General features: G+C 42.0%; 1 protein-coding gene across 1 annotated transcript in view; it reads left to right on the top strand.

Annotated features, from left to right (window-relative positions):
* Positions 1–21,254, top strand: part of PTPRG (protein tyrosine phosphatase receptor type G) — a 367,775-nt gene that overhangs the window by 63,127 nt on the left and 283,394 nt on the right. The window contains exon 2 of the mRNA XM_015875220.3: positions 17,892–17,996. Within this exon, the coding sequence (XP_015730706.2) occupies positions 17,892–17,996 (105 nt within the window). The remainder of the gene's footprint in view (positions 1–17,891; positions 17,997–21,254) is intronic.

The following is a 21,254-nucleotide window of genomic DNA, read 5'->3' as shown; positions in this document are numbered from 1 at the left end:
TAGCAGTCTTGAGCCTTCACTCTTACTGGTTGGTTTATTTGTTTGCTTGCTGACTTTTATTTCTTCCCCCTACTCACTGCAGCAGACCGTAAGCAAAAGTGCACATTGTGCCCAGCTTCTAAACCAGCTATTCTCAGATCAGAGAATGAGAAATGTCCTCAGACTGGCCAGTGCACAAATGTTTTGCTGTTCTGATCTCCCTGGCCAATTTGTGCTGCTGGTCGGGCGCCTTCTGTGCACATCGCTCGTTGCGCCAGTGCTTCAGCCAACAGCCACTGCCTGCCCTGCCCTTATTGGCGGTGATTGAGTTGTCTCAGACCATGCCAGTCACTGACTCCTTGATTTAAAAAGCAGCTGGTAGCTTAACAAGTTTTCCGCTGGGAGTAAGAGCACATGGAGCTGCACGGTCTTATTTGGAACCTCTTAGAATACATCTACTTATCAGTAAAAACAACAGCAGACACTTTTAAATTGCTGCTGAGCCAAGTGTTGCTGCTGCTGGTCCCTATGTAGCACTGTAAGCTTGATGGATTTCTGTCGCTGGATCTCAGAAAAATGCAGTGTGGTGAGGTATGCTGGCTTGCAAGTATTTCAATTAAAACTTAAATCTGAACTCTGCAACTCATCAGATGGACGGGGGAGAAATAGAGCAACAAAAATCAATATGAAAAATAGTTCATGTTAATGACATTTAACAGTCCTGCCCTGCGGTGCGTTCTCACTTGGGGAGGAGGGGGAGTGTATTGGCTATTGAAATCTCACATAAAGTGTGAAATGAAGAATGTGTGCTGGAGGGCATCAATATAAATCTCGTAATATACTTTAAATTTTTTTCCCCTCCTAATTAAACCAAACGAAGCTTATGGTGATCCTCATGGGATTTTCTTGAGAAGTGGAAAAATGAACCGAGTCTGAATTCTGTATATTGAAAATTCTGTATGTTGAAGGTTAATTCTAACAGATCAAAATGCAGACATGTTGTAGCGGGGAAGTTATTTTCTGCACTCACCCAATTAAATGTTAGAAGCTGGATAATAGAATAATTGTAGTTAGTCAATTGCTACGAAGTCATAATAGCTTGAGTACAGTGAAGACTGTAGGCAGTGAAATGCCGGTGGTAAAATAATAAAACCATTATTTCAATAATAATCTCAAGTTAATTAGAATAAGGCAGTACAGAACATTTTTAATGCTGGACGAAAACAATTAGCATAGTACTTAGTAACAACAATATCCTTATTATCAGGAAGACAAAATAGGATTAATACAGCAGTAAAGCATTGAAACTGTGTGTCAACAAACAGAGAGGAAAGATAACTTTGTCAATAGCTCCCAGCTAAAATGGTGGAAACCTCCACCTCCACACAAAGGAAAGCTTGGTTGTAGCAGATGTGCCCGAGTTTTTCTTGCTATGAATGTGGTCTTTTCCCTGTGCTGAATGTTTATTTGTGGATCCGTTACTCAGAAAATGTCTTAAGTGTGTTCTGATTATTCCTCCCCCCTTCCTTGTTTATTTTCTTGGCAGGATTCAGACATGATATATCTCCCACATGTCCTCCTTAGTACAAAATAACTTAAAGCTTGAGGGATTATTTAAACTATGGTCTGACTTCCCGCAAGCACAGACCTGAGGATTCTGCTGGTTGCTCCCATGTTATTAGGCTGACATTTGAAGTCAGGTATCCATTGTAGATGCCTCAAGTTTCTTTACAGCATGCAGCAGGCAGCGTTCTGACCCCATCTCTTCTTAATGATAGGGTGAATAACTGCAGTATATTTTGTCGCAGTTGCCCTGATAGAGATCTGGAAGGCTGAGAATACGTTTAGCATTCAAACCTATAGCTACAGCAAGCTTTCCTTGGGGATGTGCAAGCATGCTCTTCTTGCTTGCAGAGAATAGTCAAGAGCAAAATGCTGATTTCATTTTACAGATCTTTATAGCTGCTTTCAAGCTACTCTACTGAATGTTACAGCCTTCTCACTTTGGTGCTTTTGTCCCTTGTGGGCTCTTGGGAAGCTGTTCTGTTTTCAGGTTGTGAGGTGGAGCAGGCGCTCTTCCCTTCTCCGTTACTGGCAGTGTTACTCAGGAGGAAAATGAGATTCTCCAGGAGGGAAAACAAAGATGAGCTGTGATTTCTGTTTTTTAATTATTATTATTAATTGAAGTCCTTTAGGCTTCATATTCTCTGTGCTTCTTATGTGCGTTTAGTTTCAGACTAACCTGAGAGCAGGAAGTTGGTTGGCTGCCTCCTCATCCTCCTGCTGAAATTGAAGGAGTACTGCTGAAATGAAGGATGCAGGTTGCATGTTTCCTTGGGTCCAAGACCTATCCTAATGGTTTTTTTGCTTTTCGGTATGCTGCTTTCTTATTCTAGTAGAGCCTGTCTAAAGGACTTCTTGCTTGTGTTGCTGAACCTTGCATTTGCCAAAAGCAAGGCTGAAGAGGTCCTATGGAGACGCAGGGGTGGAAGAACGCATGGCTTCCCTGCTGAGACATTCAACAAGTGCAAATCAACCCCACTCATTATGAATGTTGTAATGCAGCCATCTAATGTTAGAGGCTGTCAGATGTATGATCGAGAGCTGAATGTGAAATGGTGACCTAAGTGGGAGAAGCCTTGAAGGCTTACAATGCAGAGAAGAAATGGGGAAAGGCAGTGGGAAGCTGATAACATGAAGATTTTGGAGCTTGGAAGTTGTTACTCATCACAGTATAAATCAGTGTCTGCGACTTAGCTACACTTCTGAAAACCAGCTCTTCCTTGAGAATCTTGGTCTTTATCTGTATGCACAGCGTATGTATTTCCTTGGAAAGCATGCTTGCATTCTGGCAGATATACTCCCAAATGTTGGTAAAAGAAAGGCAGTGGTTTTGGAGAAAGTTGGCTGTTAAGACAAATACCAAGCATTCCTGCATAGCTCCCAATATCTGGATTATAATATCTGCCACATTGCAGTTATATTTTGCAATTTAAGCCCCAAGACATAAATTCAGGAACTGCAGCGTAGTCAATAAACTAAAAAACTGCTTGGTGTGGATAATTATGGCACTGATCTTACATTATATTTTAACCTACGTGAGACCCTGCTGACTTGACAATGTTAGTTATTTCCGTTTCTTGTAATGCGTATTACGTTGCCTTGGTCTAGAATACGGGCCAAAAAAATGGGTCATGGATCGGTTCCACTATTTCTGTTCCTATTTTAACAGTCCTGTTATTTCCTAACCGCTGTTTTGTATTCTGAAAGAAATAAAATAATCTGGGAAATGCACTGTCGGAGGAAATGCTCTAAAAAACACGAGTTTAGTTTATGAGAATGGGATCTTAGCATTTTATTCCTTTTTTATTATCGTTTATGATTTTGCTGTGAGTTGTGCCTTCCTCTTGGGTTCTATGACTGGGAATAATGGCTGACATTTGTTTGGGGAATGTGGGATAGCAGAGAAGGTTAGGAAACTTCTCCATTCTGTCATGACAGTTTCCTCTTTTATCTGGGTAAAATGAGAATCCTAATGAGATGTGTCCTATGATTAATTTGTAGCATTTTACCTTCTGTTAATTATAACATACTGTCTGGGGAATCAGTAAGAGGGCAAAGTCTCGCACACAATCAAGCGTTTGAAAGAATCAAAATACATAAGCTAATTCCCACAAAGCCATCTCGAAGAGAGACATCTCCCTGAGGCCCTTTACACAATGGGAAAGCTCTTATTTTCAGCAACATCCTAATGTCTGTGTGTTACTTGAGATTTTCGTGATGCTGTCAGCCGCTGCAGACATATGGCTCCAATTGATTTGCCCTGACAATAACAGTTACCAGCACTCATTTCTCCACACTCAGAGTGAGGCACATCTGTTATAAATTTGTTGACCGTCAAGGCCCAGTAAAGACCTATCTGAAAAACATCCATTTCTTTTTGCTCTCCCCCACCCCCTGGGTTCTGAAGCCTGGCTGTGGCCTGCTGTCCGAGAACTGGCTCTTTATAGGCCATCCACATGGTAATGTGTACTGATTTTTAATCAAGAATACTTTGTGACCAAATATATACTGAGTTTATTTGCATGCTTTTATTCTGTGAGTTCTTCTCAACTGTTCAGAAGGGTCTGGGGAGTCTCTTAAGGACCATCCTTCAGTTCCTTAGTCTATAGATTTTAGTGCGTGCACTTCTACCTCTGAATGACTAGCAGAGGTTTGCTTTGAGTCTGGGTTAGGAGATTCCACTGGAAGCTATTGTGGAAGAAAAGGGGCTTTGTCTTTTCTTGCAGTAGATCAAGTACCTTGAAATGCTTCTCCTGCTAATAAGCAAGTGTTACCCAAGTACATGCAGCATGAGGTTATGACTCTGCCACCCTAACACCTTTGTTTCGTGCACAGTCTTCTGTTTCCTCTGTGGCTGAATCCTGGGTTGCACCTTCTGAACTAGTGCCATATGAACTTCTGGATCACTGTGTCCAACTATGGGAGGACAACTCAAATCAACTGCCTGGATGGAACGCTCCACTGCCTTTCAGGATCTGATCCTGCATTTTAATCCTGATTTGGCTGGTAAACCTCAGGTGATACTGAACCATGACTTCTTTTCCTTGGATCTGTTCTTCCAATGCTAACCACCTTTGCAAAGATCTGTGGTATCTAACATTCTTCGGGCCTGTGTAAGAGCAGTTTTATTTTGTTGTGGTAGAAGACCTTTGTCTTGCTGGTAGTGCTGGAGTGACTTTCTGCTGTATGAGAAGCATGAGTTGAGTGGAATGCAGCAGTGAACAATCTCTAAGGTAGAATGTTGGGGTTGGGTTTTGGTGCACTGCTTGGACTGCTTCGTGTTCTGCTCAGTGCTGGCCAAGTAGAGTAGTTTTGCATTTTCTTTTGAGTTTATGTGAAAGCATTAAAACTTCCTTTGCTGGTTCTCATTCAGTGGTTGAAGCTAAGGATAAGTCAGGGTTCAGACTGCTGCGAAGGAAATAGTAATTTAAAAGAAAAATCCCTTCCCTCTACTTTAAATTTAAAATGAAGGCGGGCATCTCTGCTCCTCCTGTGATAGTCTATCTTTTGTTTTTAATACATCGTATTATAACATCATAAATAGAAACGTAATCTTATTAAAAGGCATGCAGCAAGTGCTACTTTATTAGAAACTTTTTAAAAAGAATAATTTACCAAGTTGAAATATTAATATAGCTGTCTGGAAACCATAGGTTTTTAGTGATCATTTCTTGAAAAGGAAATTAAAGTAGGTATATTTTGAAGAAGTCTGATTTCTGATACTGCCAAGCTTTTACTAGCATAGCCTTGTGCCACTATGTATTTTTAAAATATGCTTAAAAGCTATTTAATTTAACATTTATTCAGATGATTAAAAATACATATATTACCTCTTCCCCCCCCCTCCTCTCGTGTTTTTTTTTTTTTTTTTTTATTTTTTATTAAGCCAGAAGCAAATTACCTTAAGTCTTAATTTGACCATTTCTAGGGTTTTATATAGTGCAAATAAACTTGGGTCGGCACAGGGCCCTTATTGATGAATGGCAATGCAACACCTTTTCACTTACCAGCTCTGGAAGTGCATGAATGTGGTGCATAGTGAAAAATCTCAGCTGTGTTGGCTCTCAGTGGCAGTTAAGAAAATGGAGCCTTTTCAAGAATTCTTTCCTCCCAACTTGATGTATTGTAGTACTGTGACCTGAGAAACGCCTTATTTCCTTTCCCTGCCCATCCAGAAAATAACCAATAGTTATTGATTTCTTGTTGCTTAATGCGCTGCAGTAAATTTACACTTAAGATTTTCAAATGAAGTGTCTCTAAATTAAATTGGGGCTTGGTTCATTTGCACTTAACACAACTCTGCTGCAGTGGAGTGGCTGACAATTGTGGAAGTGGCCTCCTGCTCTTTTTTGTTACTGATGTTATCTAAATTTGGAGAAGCTGATTACTGATAAGAAAGTAATCAGTGCCATCACTTTTGTGAAGAGTGCTTGGTGACAGCGTGGCAGTCCCTGTCCCGATGTGCAATAATCTTTGTCATGGGCTGCTCTGTTGGGCTTGACGTGGAGGAAACCTCTGAAGTTCCCATTCCTTTGGGGAGGTGTTTCTGTGAACCTCAGACGGGATGATCTGTGAGGGCCTCACTGCTCTTCCCCCAGCTTTCTGTCAGTGTTTGACATGAGGCATGTTGGGGCTCTCTCCAACAGCGGTGGTTGTTTGCAGAGATTTCTGTAGGTCTCAAGTGATGTGTTGTGGACTTGCTAAATCCTGGTAGATCCTTGTAGCCATAAATCCTAGTGGTTCTTCATATCCATCTTAAAAGGATAATGGCTATAGCTGGAAGCGTAGCTGCTGGCAGTTCCTTGGTATGACAGAAGATGTGTTTAAGCTAACTTCTTATCTCTTGTTTGTATCTTTTAGTTTCTTTCAGAGCAGTACAGTAATGAGGGATATACTCTGTGGGGGTGAAGATGGTCTTTGTGTGTACCTGCTGTGTTAACATGGCTAAAATCAGCTGCCAAATGGCTTTGCGTAGTTTTAATATTGGTCTTTATTTTCCTGCTGCTTTAAATCTAATCACATACAGCAGATAATATTTTGCTAATCGTTGCTAACTTATTTTGTATCTATTTAAAGTGCTGTGGTCAAATTGGATTTGGTTGTCTGTTGGCAAGTAGCTTGAGTAAATAGCTGCCTCCTTGTCATGCATCAGATTGTTCATCAGAGAAAACTACAATGTCGAGTCTCATTCCCCGCCACCCCCCTGAAATTTTGATGCATGTTTTTTGAAGAAGTCATGAAAGGATTTAAATCCAAAGCTGAAAAGCCTGACTGGAACTGATTGCTTTGAGCTTCTTGTTTACAAAATAAGATTCTGGGGTTAAAAAAGACGGACGAATACTTGAGGTTTTTCTTATGGCACGGTCTGATTTCTCTTGCGAAGACTGTGGTGTTATATGCAGAATGTCAAAAAGAATAGCAATAAAAGCATATTTATTGGTGAGCAATTTTTTTCCCCAAAGAAAACTGACTTTTGATAGTCTGTGCAGTATTGATGGAGGTTCTCTGTAGTAGTCAGATGCAGCTTTGCTGATCCCTGTAATGAATAGGACCGGTGCTGTCACAGAACAAACACTGATGTTCCATCAATGTTTAATGCATCGGTTATTTAAAAAGTCACTTCCTTATTGTAATGTATCTTTAAATTGTTTAGAATAAGGCTGAATATCTGTTGTGATATTAATATCTGCTTTTTGTGGACAAACTGGGACAGAGAACTTTGCCAGAAAGAAATCTTTCAAGCCCTGTATAAAAGGATGCATTTGTTTTTAACGTTGATATCAGCTCTGTAAGAACAGATATTGTTACAGTTCACAATGAAAGCATAAAAGAATCATAAAGTACGGAAACAGCAGCTGTGAAGCACGTGAGTTTTGGAGTTAACTCACCTGGGGGGAGCTACTTTCTTGAGTAGTTAAGCTTCCTGTGGGTATAGAGGACCATTCTAGGGTTGAGTCAAGTGGAGACTCAGCACAGCATTGTGTTGTAATTAAATGGCCTACCCAGCCTGCCTGGGAAGTGAGAAACCTGCAGCAGTTGACAAATTTGCTTTGCAGCTTGGCTGAAGTCATCGTGAGAGTTCTTAGAATCCTTAAAAACAATTAGGTTTGTCAGGCTGTGAACTGCTCGCTGAAGCGGTGTTCCATGGGCAGAGCGCTTTTGTTGTGCATTTTAATAATTCAAATGCTTGTAGTAACGATAGGATTAGTGACACTGGAAGGTAGGGGATGCTGCAGAGTTGACTTGTGTAGGAAGGGAACAAGCTTCCATGCTGGAGCCTTCCTGGAAGGCACTCTGTAAGGGATGCTGAATGTGCAGCTTTCCAGCTTTCTTCCACCCTTGCTTGGGCTGCTCTCTATATTGGCTTGGCATGGTGGATCCTGCTGGAAGTAGCTGGGGATGCTGCTTGCCTCTGCTGGTGACATTTGTGCTGTGTTCTGTGCTGACACTCAAGCAAAGCGCGTGGTGTTGCCAAACCTTGTGCAAAATGAGCATCTCAACTCAAAGCTGTGTCTTACTTCAGAGGTGATGTACGAGTTCCTACTGTGCCCACCCCAAGGTGAAAGCATTCCTTTGTTCCTTACAAGGCTCTTCACCTCCTTCTCTTTCACTCTTGTGCAGTGAGAGCACTTCTTGCCTGAAGATCAGCGGTTCTCAGAGCTCTAAAATCTCTTGAGAGACTCGTTATGAAAATTCTTGTATGAGACAAGGAGGTGGGGAGTGGTGTGTTCAATACAAGGCAAGGCCAGGCAGGGCTGAGAGCCGCTTTGGCTGGGCTGTCCATGCCACCAGCACTGGAGTTCAAGGTTGGTATTGAAGCTGTTGTGATTCATCCCCTGCCCTCCCTGACCACTACCTTTAGATTCTGGTTGGAAAAACACAGAGGAAGATTTCTTTTTTCTTACTTCTTTTTTTTTCTTTTTTTTGAGTAATGGGCCTCAAACAGCATGTGGCACTGCAGTGACAGTCTTGCCAAAGACTGTCTAAATCTGAGTTATTGCTTCCAGTATCTCTGTGCGTGTGCCCCAGGATAGCAATTGCCTTTTTCTGCAGTGGTATTGCAGCATGAACTTTCATCTAATTCATTATCCACCCTAATGCTCAAGTCTCTCTGCATTACTGCTTTCTAAACAGCAGTCTCTCACTTCATTCCTGCACTGATTATTATTTCTCCCCAACTGCATTGCCTTACATCTATCTTCTGTAGAATGTCTCACTTACATCAGCCCATTTCGCTGAGCTTGCCAGATAGTTGAATATTTTTGAGGCTTTATTTTTTTGCTTGCTTACCCTTCTTTTGATTTAGCATCATTTGCATTTACTGAGCATGGCATTTGTGTTGTCCTCCAGATGGTTATATCGGTGTTGTACAGGGAAGAAGTGACCGCTGGCCTTTTCAGGTTGTGCTGCGTGCTGTCTCTGTATGATTATGAAATGTGCATCATTGCTTGCAATTCTTATCTATTTGCTTCATCTGAGTGCAGTTACTCTTTTTATGTTCTTGCTGCCACTGCCTTAGCAGTCCAGCTCTCAGTAGTTTGGGGTTTTGTGTTCAGATCATTACTGCCTTCTCTGGGGACAAATGACTGAGGAACAGAGAATTGGTGTTGGACACAGAACAGCACCAGACCTTCCTGCTGGGAAACATCCAGAAAACTTCTTTTCTGGGTGAAACGCAAATGGGGAGCTGCCAAGTAAATAAGGACTTTTGAGTTGTTTCACAGATGAGCTCTGGAGCATTTGTTGAGTCTTTGAACAAAGCAGCTCCCATGGAAGAAAAGGAGGAAGTTTTCAAAATGGCGGGTCCTGTTTTGGGGGCATATATCCCCAACCAGGAGCTCAGTCAGCACAAAAATCTCCACATACCTCAGTTTCCACTTCAGATTTGTACTTTGGGAAATAAATGTGGGTAAAACCCTTTGCAATGAAATCTGTATCTGATGCAAGTTGTCAGCGTGGAAGGATTTATTTAAAAAAGAAACCAGCAGCCCTATTTTATAGATCGTAAGCCAAATTAAATACATTTTTACGCAAATAAACATGGATGGTTGTTTGCTTGGCTCGACTCAGTTTAAGTTTGATCCTAAAATAATTTCTGTGGATCTGGCTGGAATTGCTGTCACATGCTGGAGGCACTAAATCTGGCTACCTGAGCGCTGCAGATCTGTTTCAGTGCAGAGTGATACAAATCTAAAATTATTTCTGCTTAATCCGGGGGAACATGCTTGTTTCTGCTTTTCCATCTTTCCTCCAGGAGATTGCACAGCCCTGGGTGGTAAGACCTGACTGCAAACTGAGGGAGATATCTCACAGTGGGACTAAGGCATTTCTCCTTTCTTTTCTTAAATAGTTCTTTATTGAGCTTTCCACCTTCTGCATTAATTCGAGAGCCTGAACCAAATAACCAGGAAGAGATTGATGTGGCCTCACATTATTTCACACAGTCAATAAATTGTTAAATGGGCCAAAGGACACGGGTTAAAAAAATCATTTTGTATAAAGAATGAGGGATTTTTATTAGCTGACAGAGCCCCTATCTCTGAAGACTTTATAATGGGGCAGGTTTGATCCTGAGCCACGCAGTGGGAGCAGCTCTGTTGGCTTCATAAAGTGCTTCAGGTTTCCCAGTGTGAATGAAATGAGTTGTGCCCTGTGTTGTGTGCTGGGTGAGTGCTCAGCCCAGAGTACTGGAGGCAGCTGGATTTGGTGGGCAGCCTTGGGGAGGGGGCTGCTGGCAGCACCCATGCTCTGCTCTCCCACCAGGACAGAACTGGCACCCTCTTAAGCAGGAACACTGTCTAACCTAGCAGGCTTTTAATATCCTGTGTACTTGGTAAGATTGCCCTTATTTAAATGCCAGGAGAGACAGGGGCAGAGGATGCTATTTGAAGTGTTCTGGGATTACAGTGGTAATCTTGTATCAGTGGTCAGGAGAGTAGTGAAAGCAGAGATGATTAAATGTATGCTTGTCTGCACTATAACACCTTTGTGGTTTTAATGGGATGATGAGGAAATGGAACTGTGAGCTACCTGTGGGGAAGCATGAGTGTGCCTGGTGAGTCTGCAGCCCCAGAGCACAGTCAGGGCTACATCATGATGCTTATTTTGGATACTTTGATCATTTTTATTTTCAAGGTACTTGGTGTATGACTTCTGGGGATGTGTTTTGGAAACAAAAGGCTGTACTAAGACAAATACGAGCAGCGGATACAAGCAAATCATGTTTCCTGAGCTTCGAGGTGAAAGTGGTGATATTGTATTAGTTTGTGTGTTTCTGGGAGCATTACTAGCTTTAGTGATGAGAAAATCGGTGTCATTCTGCATTAAACAAGGAAGTGAAGCTACAAAATGCTCCATTAAGGTCACATTTATTTGCTGTTCAGAAGGTTGTTCCTCTAATGCTGTGCATGCTGCAGCCCCTAATTATGGGAGAATGAGTGATACAGGTGCTTCCTGCCACGATGTTTTCTGTTGTAAAACCCTCAAGGTTTACTTGCTTGCAGTAGAGGAAGAAGTGAAATAAGGCCCCTCTTTTTACTATTGTTAATTGAGCCTACAAACAGGTCACCATTATATATGTAATGCTCACGTTTCCCAGATAAATTGTGCTGGGAGGAATGAGACCCAGCTGGCCCCTTCTCATTGTGCTTGTGCTGGTAGAATCATGACCGTCCTGCACAAGGACATGGAGCTGCCCCTGGGCTCCAGCTGGCTCCAAACTTGCCTTTGGGAAGCAGCATGGAGTCACTGGAGCTGACTTTGTGAACAGCTATTTTGCTCTGATACCTGGGGCTTTGTTGTCCTGCTTCAGTCTGACCCTGCCATTCTAGGTAATCTGTCCTCTCCCTGCTGTATGCTGTGATTCAGTCAGAGAGCATCAGCTTTCCTGTGCAGGTCAACCTTGCTTGCAAGCCTGTTCTGTGAAGTTTTATTTCTGTGTTTGCCTAATACATTCTTATGAATAAAATTCAGAGGTGATGTGACCCCTCTGAAGCAGCATATGGAAAGGTGATGAACGAGTGTGAGGATTCCTCCTTTTAAGAAATGCAGATAATGATGGTTGACAGAAATCTGAGAGACTGTACAGGATGCACAGACCTACAGTTTTCAAGGTTAAAGTTGTTAGGTGCTCCCAATTACTTTTGTCTGAGTACTCAAATCAGAAGTGTTTAAAAGGAGTCCAGTTTTCAGGATGCTGTGTCCATTTGTTGTCTTTCAGGTATCTCAAATTAGATACATTAAAAATCAGCCTGTTCGAAGAACATTTGTCTTGGAGAGAAATGGAGTGAATGTCTGGTTTAGCTTCTGTGTTTTTGTCTTGAGGTGGAACTGCTGCTGGTTCCTGTCTGACTATGCTGCCTCCTAGTAGAAGCACTGCAGTGATGCTAGTTGACATCAATGGTCCCAGTTCACCAGCCATGTTGTGTCTTGCACAGCTGATGCCATGAAAATCCCAAACCAAGCCCTTTCTAATCTGCCGACAGCATCTGTCTCTTACTGGCCTCCAAAGCTTCTTTTTCTGAGCCCTCTTACTGGGGCACCAGTGATGCAGCTTGGAGTTGCTTGGCTGCTTTGTAATGAGCTTTGCTGTAAAGCTGAGGAAGGACTGTGGGATCTGGCCATGACTGGAGACACTTGGATTTGCAGTTCCCTGGATGGTGCTGGCTATGCAAGCATCACTCGTATGATGTGTGTCCTTGGCCTGCTTTGGCTCAGATGTCTCAAGTAGGAGACTTTCTTGTCACAGCATAAGACTGTGCTGAAGATCAGTTTTCTCTTGGTTATCTACATCAGCCATAATGTTTTGGGACTGATGCTTCACTGTTATGATGAAGTAATAGCAAAACATTACACAGCTCACTGGCCACTGAGGTTTAATGCACATAGTGACTGCTACATTTGTGTTTGGGACAAGGGCTTTTAATTTCAGTAGTTAATTGAATCCTTGCAATTTGACAGTGTGTTCCCTGCACCGTTTTAATTTTCACGTTGCTGGCTGGTCCCTGTAAAGGCTGAATATACATTCCTGCTTTTGGTTTGTGCCGTTCCCACATCTATTAGACGCATGAACAACAGAACGAGTGGGGTGAGAAGTCCCGTGTTGCTATTGAGATGTGTTCATGGAGGAGTTAAGGGTGACAGTCATCTGGGAAAGGGAAATAGGCTGCTTGGCAGATGCAGTGTTCGGATGTCTGTTGCTTCACTTAGTCATGAGAAACTCTTGGTTGTAGCTCCCGTATTTCATTAATGGGAAGCTGTTTGTGAAGATTGTGTGTGCGTTCATGGGAGAATGGACCGTGTCTTTTATCTGATAATCAGAAGAAATCTCTGCATCAGAATCAAAGGAAGAAGTCTCATTCAGAACATAATTTGATGCTGTCTGACCACCATATGCTGTTTTAACTTTCATCATTTTGGCAAGATGTAATCACCCTAAAATGTGGGAAACCAGGCCTGAACAGTCTTTTAAAAGTAATGCACTATCAAAATGGATTAGCTGTGCCTGAATTATTTACAGATTAATTTTCTGTAAAGGGTGGTAAAATATTTGAGGCAAATAGCCTAGTTTTGTTTAGCAAGTTTTACATTAAGCCCAGGCAAGTGGATCTAACCATTATTTATTTTAATTTTACAGAAAAAAATCCTATTACAAATGTATTCCCTATCAGTTTTTTTCCTCCTCCTTTTCCCTTTCTGTCTCTCTTCACAGCAATTATTTAAAGAAACTGCCAGGTAGCCTTAGCCATTATCAGCAGAGCACGTGTTAATGTGCAGCACTGCAGCACCTTCACCTTACCTGCCTCTCTTTATCACAGTGCTGTTAAGAGCACCTTTACTGCTGTGCATTTTCCCTTTCTTCCGTCTCCCCCCATGAGGCCTGAAGCTTTGTGCTTGCAGATGGCCAAGCGTCTTGGCTCACTGATCTCTTAAACTCCATAGCAGAGATGATATAAAAGCCCTTAAGGTAATGTTCCTGTGCTTCTATCCCTTTTAAAACACATTGTTGTGCTGTCTTCCAAAAAAAATAGCGGTTTCCTTGGTTTTTAATAAGTTTCTTTCATAGGAATCAAGTTGATAAGGCACTAACTGCTGGCATTCCTTATTATTTAGTGCTTTTTGGCTAAATGCTGCCAAGACTTTTCCTCCCTATCTTAAGAGTTTTCAAGTGTTAACAGGTCTCCACATTCCAGGTCTCCTTCTCCAAAGATATCCCAGTTTTCCAGCAGTAGGACCAGGTTGAAGCACATCACTCCAAGCATCCCCATCAGAGTCTTGGGTTATGGCAGACTCAGCTGCCAGGGCAGCCCACAGCCAGAGCATGAGCTGGGCTGCGCATATGCCATTGGCTCTCCACCACTGTAATCAGAGTGCCTGAAAACAGATTTGGGAGCAACCCATTTCTTCAGAGAAGTCTTAAATATTCTGAGTTTGGCACCTCTCTCTAGGTAAACGACTGCCATAACTAATGATTTCACCATTCAGAAAGAAAGTATTGATCTTAAAAAGAGTTTTTTCTTACACAGCTGATGGCTCGATACCTTTTAAACACTAATGCCCAGGGTATAATCTCTGTGAATAGTATAATAGCTTTATATTTAAGGTAGATTGGGGATAAAATTTTGTGTATTCATGTGAACTACGAATACCAATAAGGTATTCAAGCAGGAATTACCTAATCATGCCTCTGAGGGCACTTATCAAATAATTTTTATTGGAAACTTAATATATGAAGACAGTGTGAATGGGAAGCTGATCAGAATGCTGAGGAATGTCCCAGCATCGCATTGCTTTGCTGTCTGCAGATATGCAGTACGGCTTGATTAATTTAGCACATCATCTAAAATCATGTAGCGTTCAGCGCCGATTAAAGTTATATGAAATTGTGTGTAAGGGATTTCTCCATGTTAGCTGTGAAGGATCCCCTGTTCCCTGCAGAAGACGCTGCGATGGCATCCACAAAGCCCCATCGGCTGCAGGTGTCACACATGGTACCGGTGCTGCACCAGCAGCCACAGGACTTGCTTGGGATTTAACTTCATGCTTGTGTATCTGAGTGTCAGGATGGTCCCCTTCTTTTTTTTTTAAACTGTGTATTTGCAAGTCTCAGACCATGCATTAGAGCATTCCCTGCGTGCTCCTCTGCCCGCAGCACTGGCGCATTGTATCAAATCAAACCTTGCAGGGTAAGGTCTCCTGCTCTCCTTTCTCTTCCTCTCCATCTCCTGCTGTGTGTATATCTCCCCACCCCCACCATTCCTCTATTTTCATTGCTCCACTTTGAGCCTTCCAAGAGCATGTTCCTGCCCCTCCTATTGTCCCGATTTCCACTTCCCCACTTTTGCAGGGTTCCCAGAAGATCAGAGCCTCTCCATGTTTGCTCCGTGCTGGACCAGCCCATCTAATTGCTGGCTGTTCTCCAGTCTCCAGTTCTGTGGGAGTGGAGCAGGAAATCACTTGGCTGCTCTGTTCCTGAGCTGTTAACTGTCTCCCAGCTGAGAAAGTCTTGTGGAAACCCGCAGTGAGGAGCGTTAATAACTTAACTCTTAAGTACTTTTTCTAGTACTTGTTCTCATATTATAGAAGCAAAAGATACCAGTTGAGTTTGTCAATTATTTCCATGTGTAACTTCCAAAAGGGCAGAATTGCAATGGTGCACCAGAATGAGTCCTTGCACTCTAATGACTGGAGTAAAAAATTCAGCTATATGCTTTTTTAGTGGAAGAGGCAGATTCAGCAATTCTTGGATGCCTGTTACCTTTTCACTGGTGTCACTGTGATGTCTTGATTAAAGGGCTCATTCCTGGTCCCCCCTGAAACCCAAAGAAAGTAAAATCCATCTGATGTGGAACATGGGTTTGGCATATGATGAAATATTTTCTTTTTTTTTTAAATAATTAGACTTCAGTGCTTCTCTTCCAAACTTGTATCTGTTTAAGGTAGAAATGAAGGAGCACAGCAGGCAGGCTGGGCCAGCCAGGGAAGGAGGTGTTGTGTTTTCATGTCAAAGACAGACCATTACCTTCCCAATTCACTGCATGGCTGGAGATCTTGACCCGTCATCCTTTTCCTAGAGTTTCTTCAGTTATCCTCTCAACCGCTTATCTTCTGTGCATGGCTAATGGCTGTTGAGTTACTGCACGTCTGTAAAGAGACGTTGTTAAAATTGGGCTGCGTGATGTCATTGCAGGGCTTTATTTAGAACAGTGTGATCCAGTTTGTTTCTTATTCAGTCCTACAGAAGATGTTTAGCAACAAAACCAGCAAGTTCTATTCTACAGTTCTCTTTTCAAGTACTTGAGCTGTCCTTTTGCTTTGTGACATCCTTTTTGGTAGAATTAAACCTGGGTATGACATGACCCTTCACTATTTATGAATATAGATAAATGTACAAATCTATTGTGTACATGCAGAAAACTGAAAATGCATATATTTACTAGAATACCAGGTTTTTAATTGTATAAATATAATGCTGACTAAAGCAAATGTTCCATTTCACATTGAAGTAAGGCATTCATAAAAGCCTGGATTTGCATAATTTAATTTTCTGCACAGAGGATACTGCAGATCAATAGTATGATTCATAGCCATTCCATGGTTGATGTGTGGCTCTCTGACAGTGCAAGCCAGGATTACAAAGGGCTTCACAGTTTTGGATGTTTTGCTCTGACTCTGAGCCTTTCTCCTTTCAACAAATACAGATGATTTGAATGAGTTCCTTTCTTTTGATGGTAAAGCACACAGCGGTGCTTACCAAGATGTACCTATAGAAGCAGCTTCCTACTTGGGTAAAATCAGAAGAGAAAATAAGGTATGTGGCATAGAGCTGCCTGCGAACACTCATAGTGCATGCTCCAGTGTTTCTAGTTCAGCCTGAAGTGAATTAGCATCAGGAAAGTTGCCAGTAAATTTGGAAAACTCATTCAGATCAGAGGCTTATAATAAATTGCACAATTAGTGCCTTTGTTAGCGCAAGAGAAGAAACTGATGGGAGCATTCCAAAACCTGCAGAAATCCATGACCCTTATTGCAGGTTGTAGAGTAGCCATTGGCTGCAGTTTGTTCTCTGCTGCTGTGGCACCAAAGGGTGTATCAACCAGAAGCTTCTTGTCAAGTTCTGAAGGTCTCAGTGCTTGATGTTCGGTAAAGATCTGCTACCAGCTGTAGATGGCCTGGGAGCAGAAGGGAATCAGGAGTTCAGTGGCTGTACATGGGTGGAGATGCTTTGGGTGGTTTTCTAAAGTTTTATTTTCAGTAATTCAGCTAATAACTTCCTGATCAAATAAATGGGTTGAGATCAGTTGGACTTCAATTGCTGTTGCGTCGTATGGTGTGTATCTGTTCTTCACATTCTGTGTATGGAACTGTAAGGGGTTGTGGTTTTCTTGGTGTTTATTAGAGCATGGAAGGTTTCAGCTGTGATGTCGGAGAAAAGTCTGTGATAAATTCAAGCTGTTATTGACATTTGTGTAGTCACACAGCTCCCATTGGGTTCAGTGAGATGTACAGAAATACTGAACAAAATTTACATGCAAACCCTCCTCACCACCCCCCAAAACCAACAGAAAAACACTTCCATATACTTCCATATACTTACGTATTTCTTTAAAGGCAAAATTATTTGGGGATCTAAAAGAAAAACCCCAGGTTTCAGTGTATGATGAGTTTTTAATGCTTTGGTTGCTGAATTTAATTCCCTCTAGCTTGTGAAGTTTTACAAGGATTCCTTCTTTGCTGGCCACTCCCTTTCATGTCAGGTGTTGGTATTGCATGCTGGATATTCGAATGACACACGCAGTGTTGCTCTGGCTGGAAGGCAGCTCTGTGTGTCTGCTTTGCTTGGATGAATCCCCTGTGCTGCAGGCTCTGTGCTGCAGGCTGTTCATGGATTGGTTCCTTCTTGAATGAGGCTGTTCTAAATGATTTTAAATAAAGTTGTGATAGCAAGGATAAAGTGCTTTTGCATTTTATAGTCTTTCAGGGATCTTGGTCTTTTTTGCGTAGATTTACAGTTGCTAGCTTGGTAGCTTGTTTTCTGAATGGCCATTTTGAGGTCAGAGGAAGATCAGTCGCATCATGGCTTATGTTTACTTGTGTATATCAGAATATCCTTATGGATAGTCCTGAAGTTAGACTGGCATGCGCCAGATAAGAATAAAGGCATTGGTGTGTTCTACCTTCTCTGAATCATCTTTGAGCGTTGGGCCTCCGTGGGTGAGGAGCACACCTGTTAATTTTCTTTAAGCAGTGTCAACGTTGTAGTTTCTGCTCAGCAAAGATTTGAGCTTTGCAGTGTAAACTCCAGGGATTAAAGACCACTTTCCTAATGATTCCTGTTTTTCTCTTCCCAGCTCTGACTGAAGGTTATGTTGGCTCTCTGCATGAAAACAGACATGGTAGTTCTGTGCAGATACGGAGGCGAAAGGCTTCGGGGGATCCTTACTGGGCGTACTCGGGTGAGTTGAATTCTTTAGAGCAGTGAAACATGAAATATCTCCAAAACTAAGATTTCTTTGCTTTTTCTTACTACTGTGCTCAGAAATAGGATTTCTGAGCCTTAATTTACAGTGTGTTTTCTGCTGACATCCTTGTGACTTCCTCTACTGTAATCCATTCCTTTCTTGTATTCCTGTCATTTACCTGTAGAGTTTCCCTTATAAATCTAAATCTGCTCCTTTTTAAGTCTCTTAACATAGCCCTGCAGTGCCATACTCCCATGAACTTTACTTTGTCTAAACGGTGTGTTTCCAACTTTACCATTTGCTTGCTCTGAAGAGTTAGAGTGATGCATCCAGGTGACAAGATACTGGAATTTTACCATTAATTTACTGTGATAACACATGCAGATGAGTGTAGTAATGACAGTGAGACCTGTCAGTGCAGTAATGCTCCAGGGTGTGTGATGCTGAGAAGGTCAGATGTAGGATGCATTTCATTATTTGTCCCATTGCACTTACCAGAGCTCTTAAGAAACATTAAGGAACTGCCAGTTCTGCACTCTTACGCAGGCCATGAAATTTCATTGGGAGTGAGTGATTATAGGTAAAGTTACAGCTTTTTTCCATTAATACACAAAATACCAGATGTTGCATTTTGTTTATCAGATTCTGAATATAAACTGCTTTGTTTGTGAACGAGGTCATGCAAATGAAATACTTCAGTGCATTTTAGTAACGTAGGACACTCTGCTTTTTGCTTAAAACTTTGAGGTTATCATCAAGTGGACAAATGTTGTAAGAGTTAATTCTGTGCTTCAACTTGAAGCAACTCATTTAGATTTTAAGCCTCCAAACAGGGGAAAATAAATAGAGGAATGACTTTTGTGTTGAAATGAATGGGCTATTCTTACTTGTTGTCTTGCAGTAAAATATTGTAAGTGCTACTTGGCAGGTTTATTTTGTTTCTGTTGCTGAAAATTGTGTTTGGAATCTTCATTGCTGGTAGTTAAATCAAAATGTTTGAGAAAAACAAGACTAGTGGAATTAATCAGTTGTCATATATGTCAAAACTCTTTATTTGAGTTACTAGACATTTTAACTTGTATTTTGCTTTAAAGACAAACAAAAACCAAAAACACACACACAGAAACAAATCAAATGAAACAGAAAACAGTCCTACTACCAAAAGTCACAAAATCTCATCTATGCATAGAGGAGTGTTCCTAATTCTATTTTTGTACTGGTGTATGATGACTAATATCATTTGTTCACCCCTCCAGAGGAGCTTTTACCACCCACTAATCCCTTTAGATTTGTGTCATAATAAAGCGTATAGTCCTGATGTGTAATTATACCTTTCCTGTTGGATTTTGCATCCTTTTGTCTATCGATAAAACCTCCTGTTTCTGTGAGGAAAAATAGCCACCCTGTTTTTAGAGAAGTTAGTGACTTCTTGGTCATCAATTGTATGCCATTCCACCTAGTTAGCTCCATCTAATTAGAAACCCTTTTTTGGGTCACTATTGCTGACAAAAGGAGTAAACTAGGAAATGGAAAAGGTATAAATGATGTATTTACCAGTGCTTATCAAGAAACCAGGTGAAGATACAACCTTTTCTCAGTATGCTTAATCAGGCTGCCATTTGATCTGAGTAACTTAAAATGTCATTCCAGGGGGTAAGTGGTTTGGTACCAGCTCTTGCAGCTGCAGGATGTGAGTTCTTGCTGAAGCTTTCATGATGTGAAATATAGGTGTAAGCTAACAGTGTAGGTACAGTGTGACCTGGCTACATGGGTTCTGAGTAACCTGCATCAGAACAAGGCCATGGTGGAAGTGGCTGGAGGTCTGCTGGCATCCTGAGCCCCTTTGAAGCCTCTGATGCAGAGAGAAGCAGCTCTGTCCCACTGAGCTGCACAATGAGTGCTGGCGGGTCTGTGTGAGAACTGGATGGCATGGGTGTGTGATAGAGGTGAACACTGGGTTGAAGGCAACATCCCCAGGGTTGCATTTGGGAAGAAAAATGGCCAACAGATTGCTGAGGAAGACACAGTTATTTTAGAAGGAATTCTGGTGGGAGTAAATGGTGGGTGGCACAGCCCAAATGTCAGGCAGGTGTTTTTTTCTAGTCAGGCACATTGAAGAGGATTCTCGAGTTATCTATTTCTTTCTCTTGCATCCCAGTTCCCCAGAGTATTTCCCAGAACCCTGAGCAGGTCTTGGCTAAGCAGTTTATATACTAACGTCAGTCCTGCGGGGAAGGGTTTTGGATGTAACCAGGAAGTTTATATCAAATGAGTCTACAGAGTGGGAAATTTACTCTGCAGTAAGCAATTAGTCTGTGTCACTGGCTTCCAAGCTCTTTTATAGATGTTAACCGGTAGGCTGTTCCCCTTTCCTGTCCTCACATGTTCAGGCCAGCTCTCTTCCAGCTATAGTTGTACAACGGCTGCTGGCTCCAGCCCTGGCAGTTATGGGCAGATAAGAAAGCTTTCCTGGCTTGTATACTGCTGAATTTAAGTCTTTTCTAAGGGAATTTGCCAACTAGAGTAAATAAGACCAGGACAACTTCTGCTTGCTGTTGGTATACGACCACAGGCAGAACTCAGTGCTGACCAGTAGGCCCACACCTCTGCTAGTTCTGCGTTAGGCTGAACTGTGGCTTTATATTGATTTCAGTTGAGCTCTACTGATTTATAGTCACTGAGGCCCCTTTACGTTTATGGCTACGCCTGCCTGCTTTGCAGGGTTTTCGTATTTTCAGGCTTAAATGTTCTATAGTAAATCTTGAGGAGGGACTTGAGAGGTGTGGAAGCAGGCAGCTGGTTGTGGTTTCCCTGCCTGGGGGTGGAGAAGGGCACAGCTGTGTTACAGGGCCCTCAGGTCTTTATCTTCTATGGGGTGTATCCATCCTATGCATATACAGTAACTCCTCTGTAGTGTGCTGAGAACACTGCTGCTGCTCCATGCTCTTGCTGGGGGGAAAATGGCTCAGAAACTGCTTTGATACTCCAGAGATGGGGAATTTTCCTGGTTGCATGGAGGTACTTATGGGATTACCATGTGTTGCTTGTGATGTCACTCTTCTGAGGCACAGGAGCTGAAAAAGAATGAACTTCAGCCACTGATAAGGAGTCAGACACACTTCAGTTCTAACATTTGTATAAGGCACTTAACCTGCCTGAATGTCCTCACGTTCACCCTGTGAACTCCTGTCCCCTGTGCTCACAGTGCAGCAAGCCTCAGAGCCTGTGCTGCAGAGCTCTCCCTTCCCTGTC

The sequence above is a fragment of the Coturnix japonica genome, chromosome 15, assembly GCF_054131305.1.
Source record: "Coturnix japonica strain WE chromosome 15, WE-NBRP24, whole genome shotgun sequence".
Taxonomy (NCBI): Eukaryota; Metazoa; Chordata; class Aves; order Galliformes; family Phasianidae; genus Coturnix; species Coturnix japonica.
Note: the sequence above shows the minus strand (reverse complement) of the source record. Positions and strands in the feature narration are given on the sequence as shown.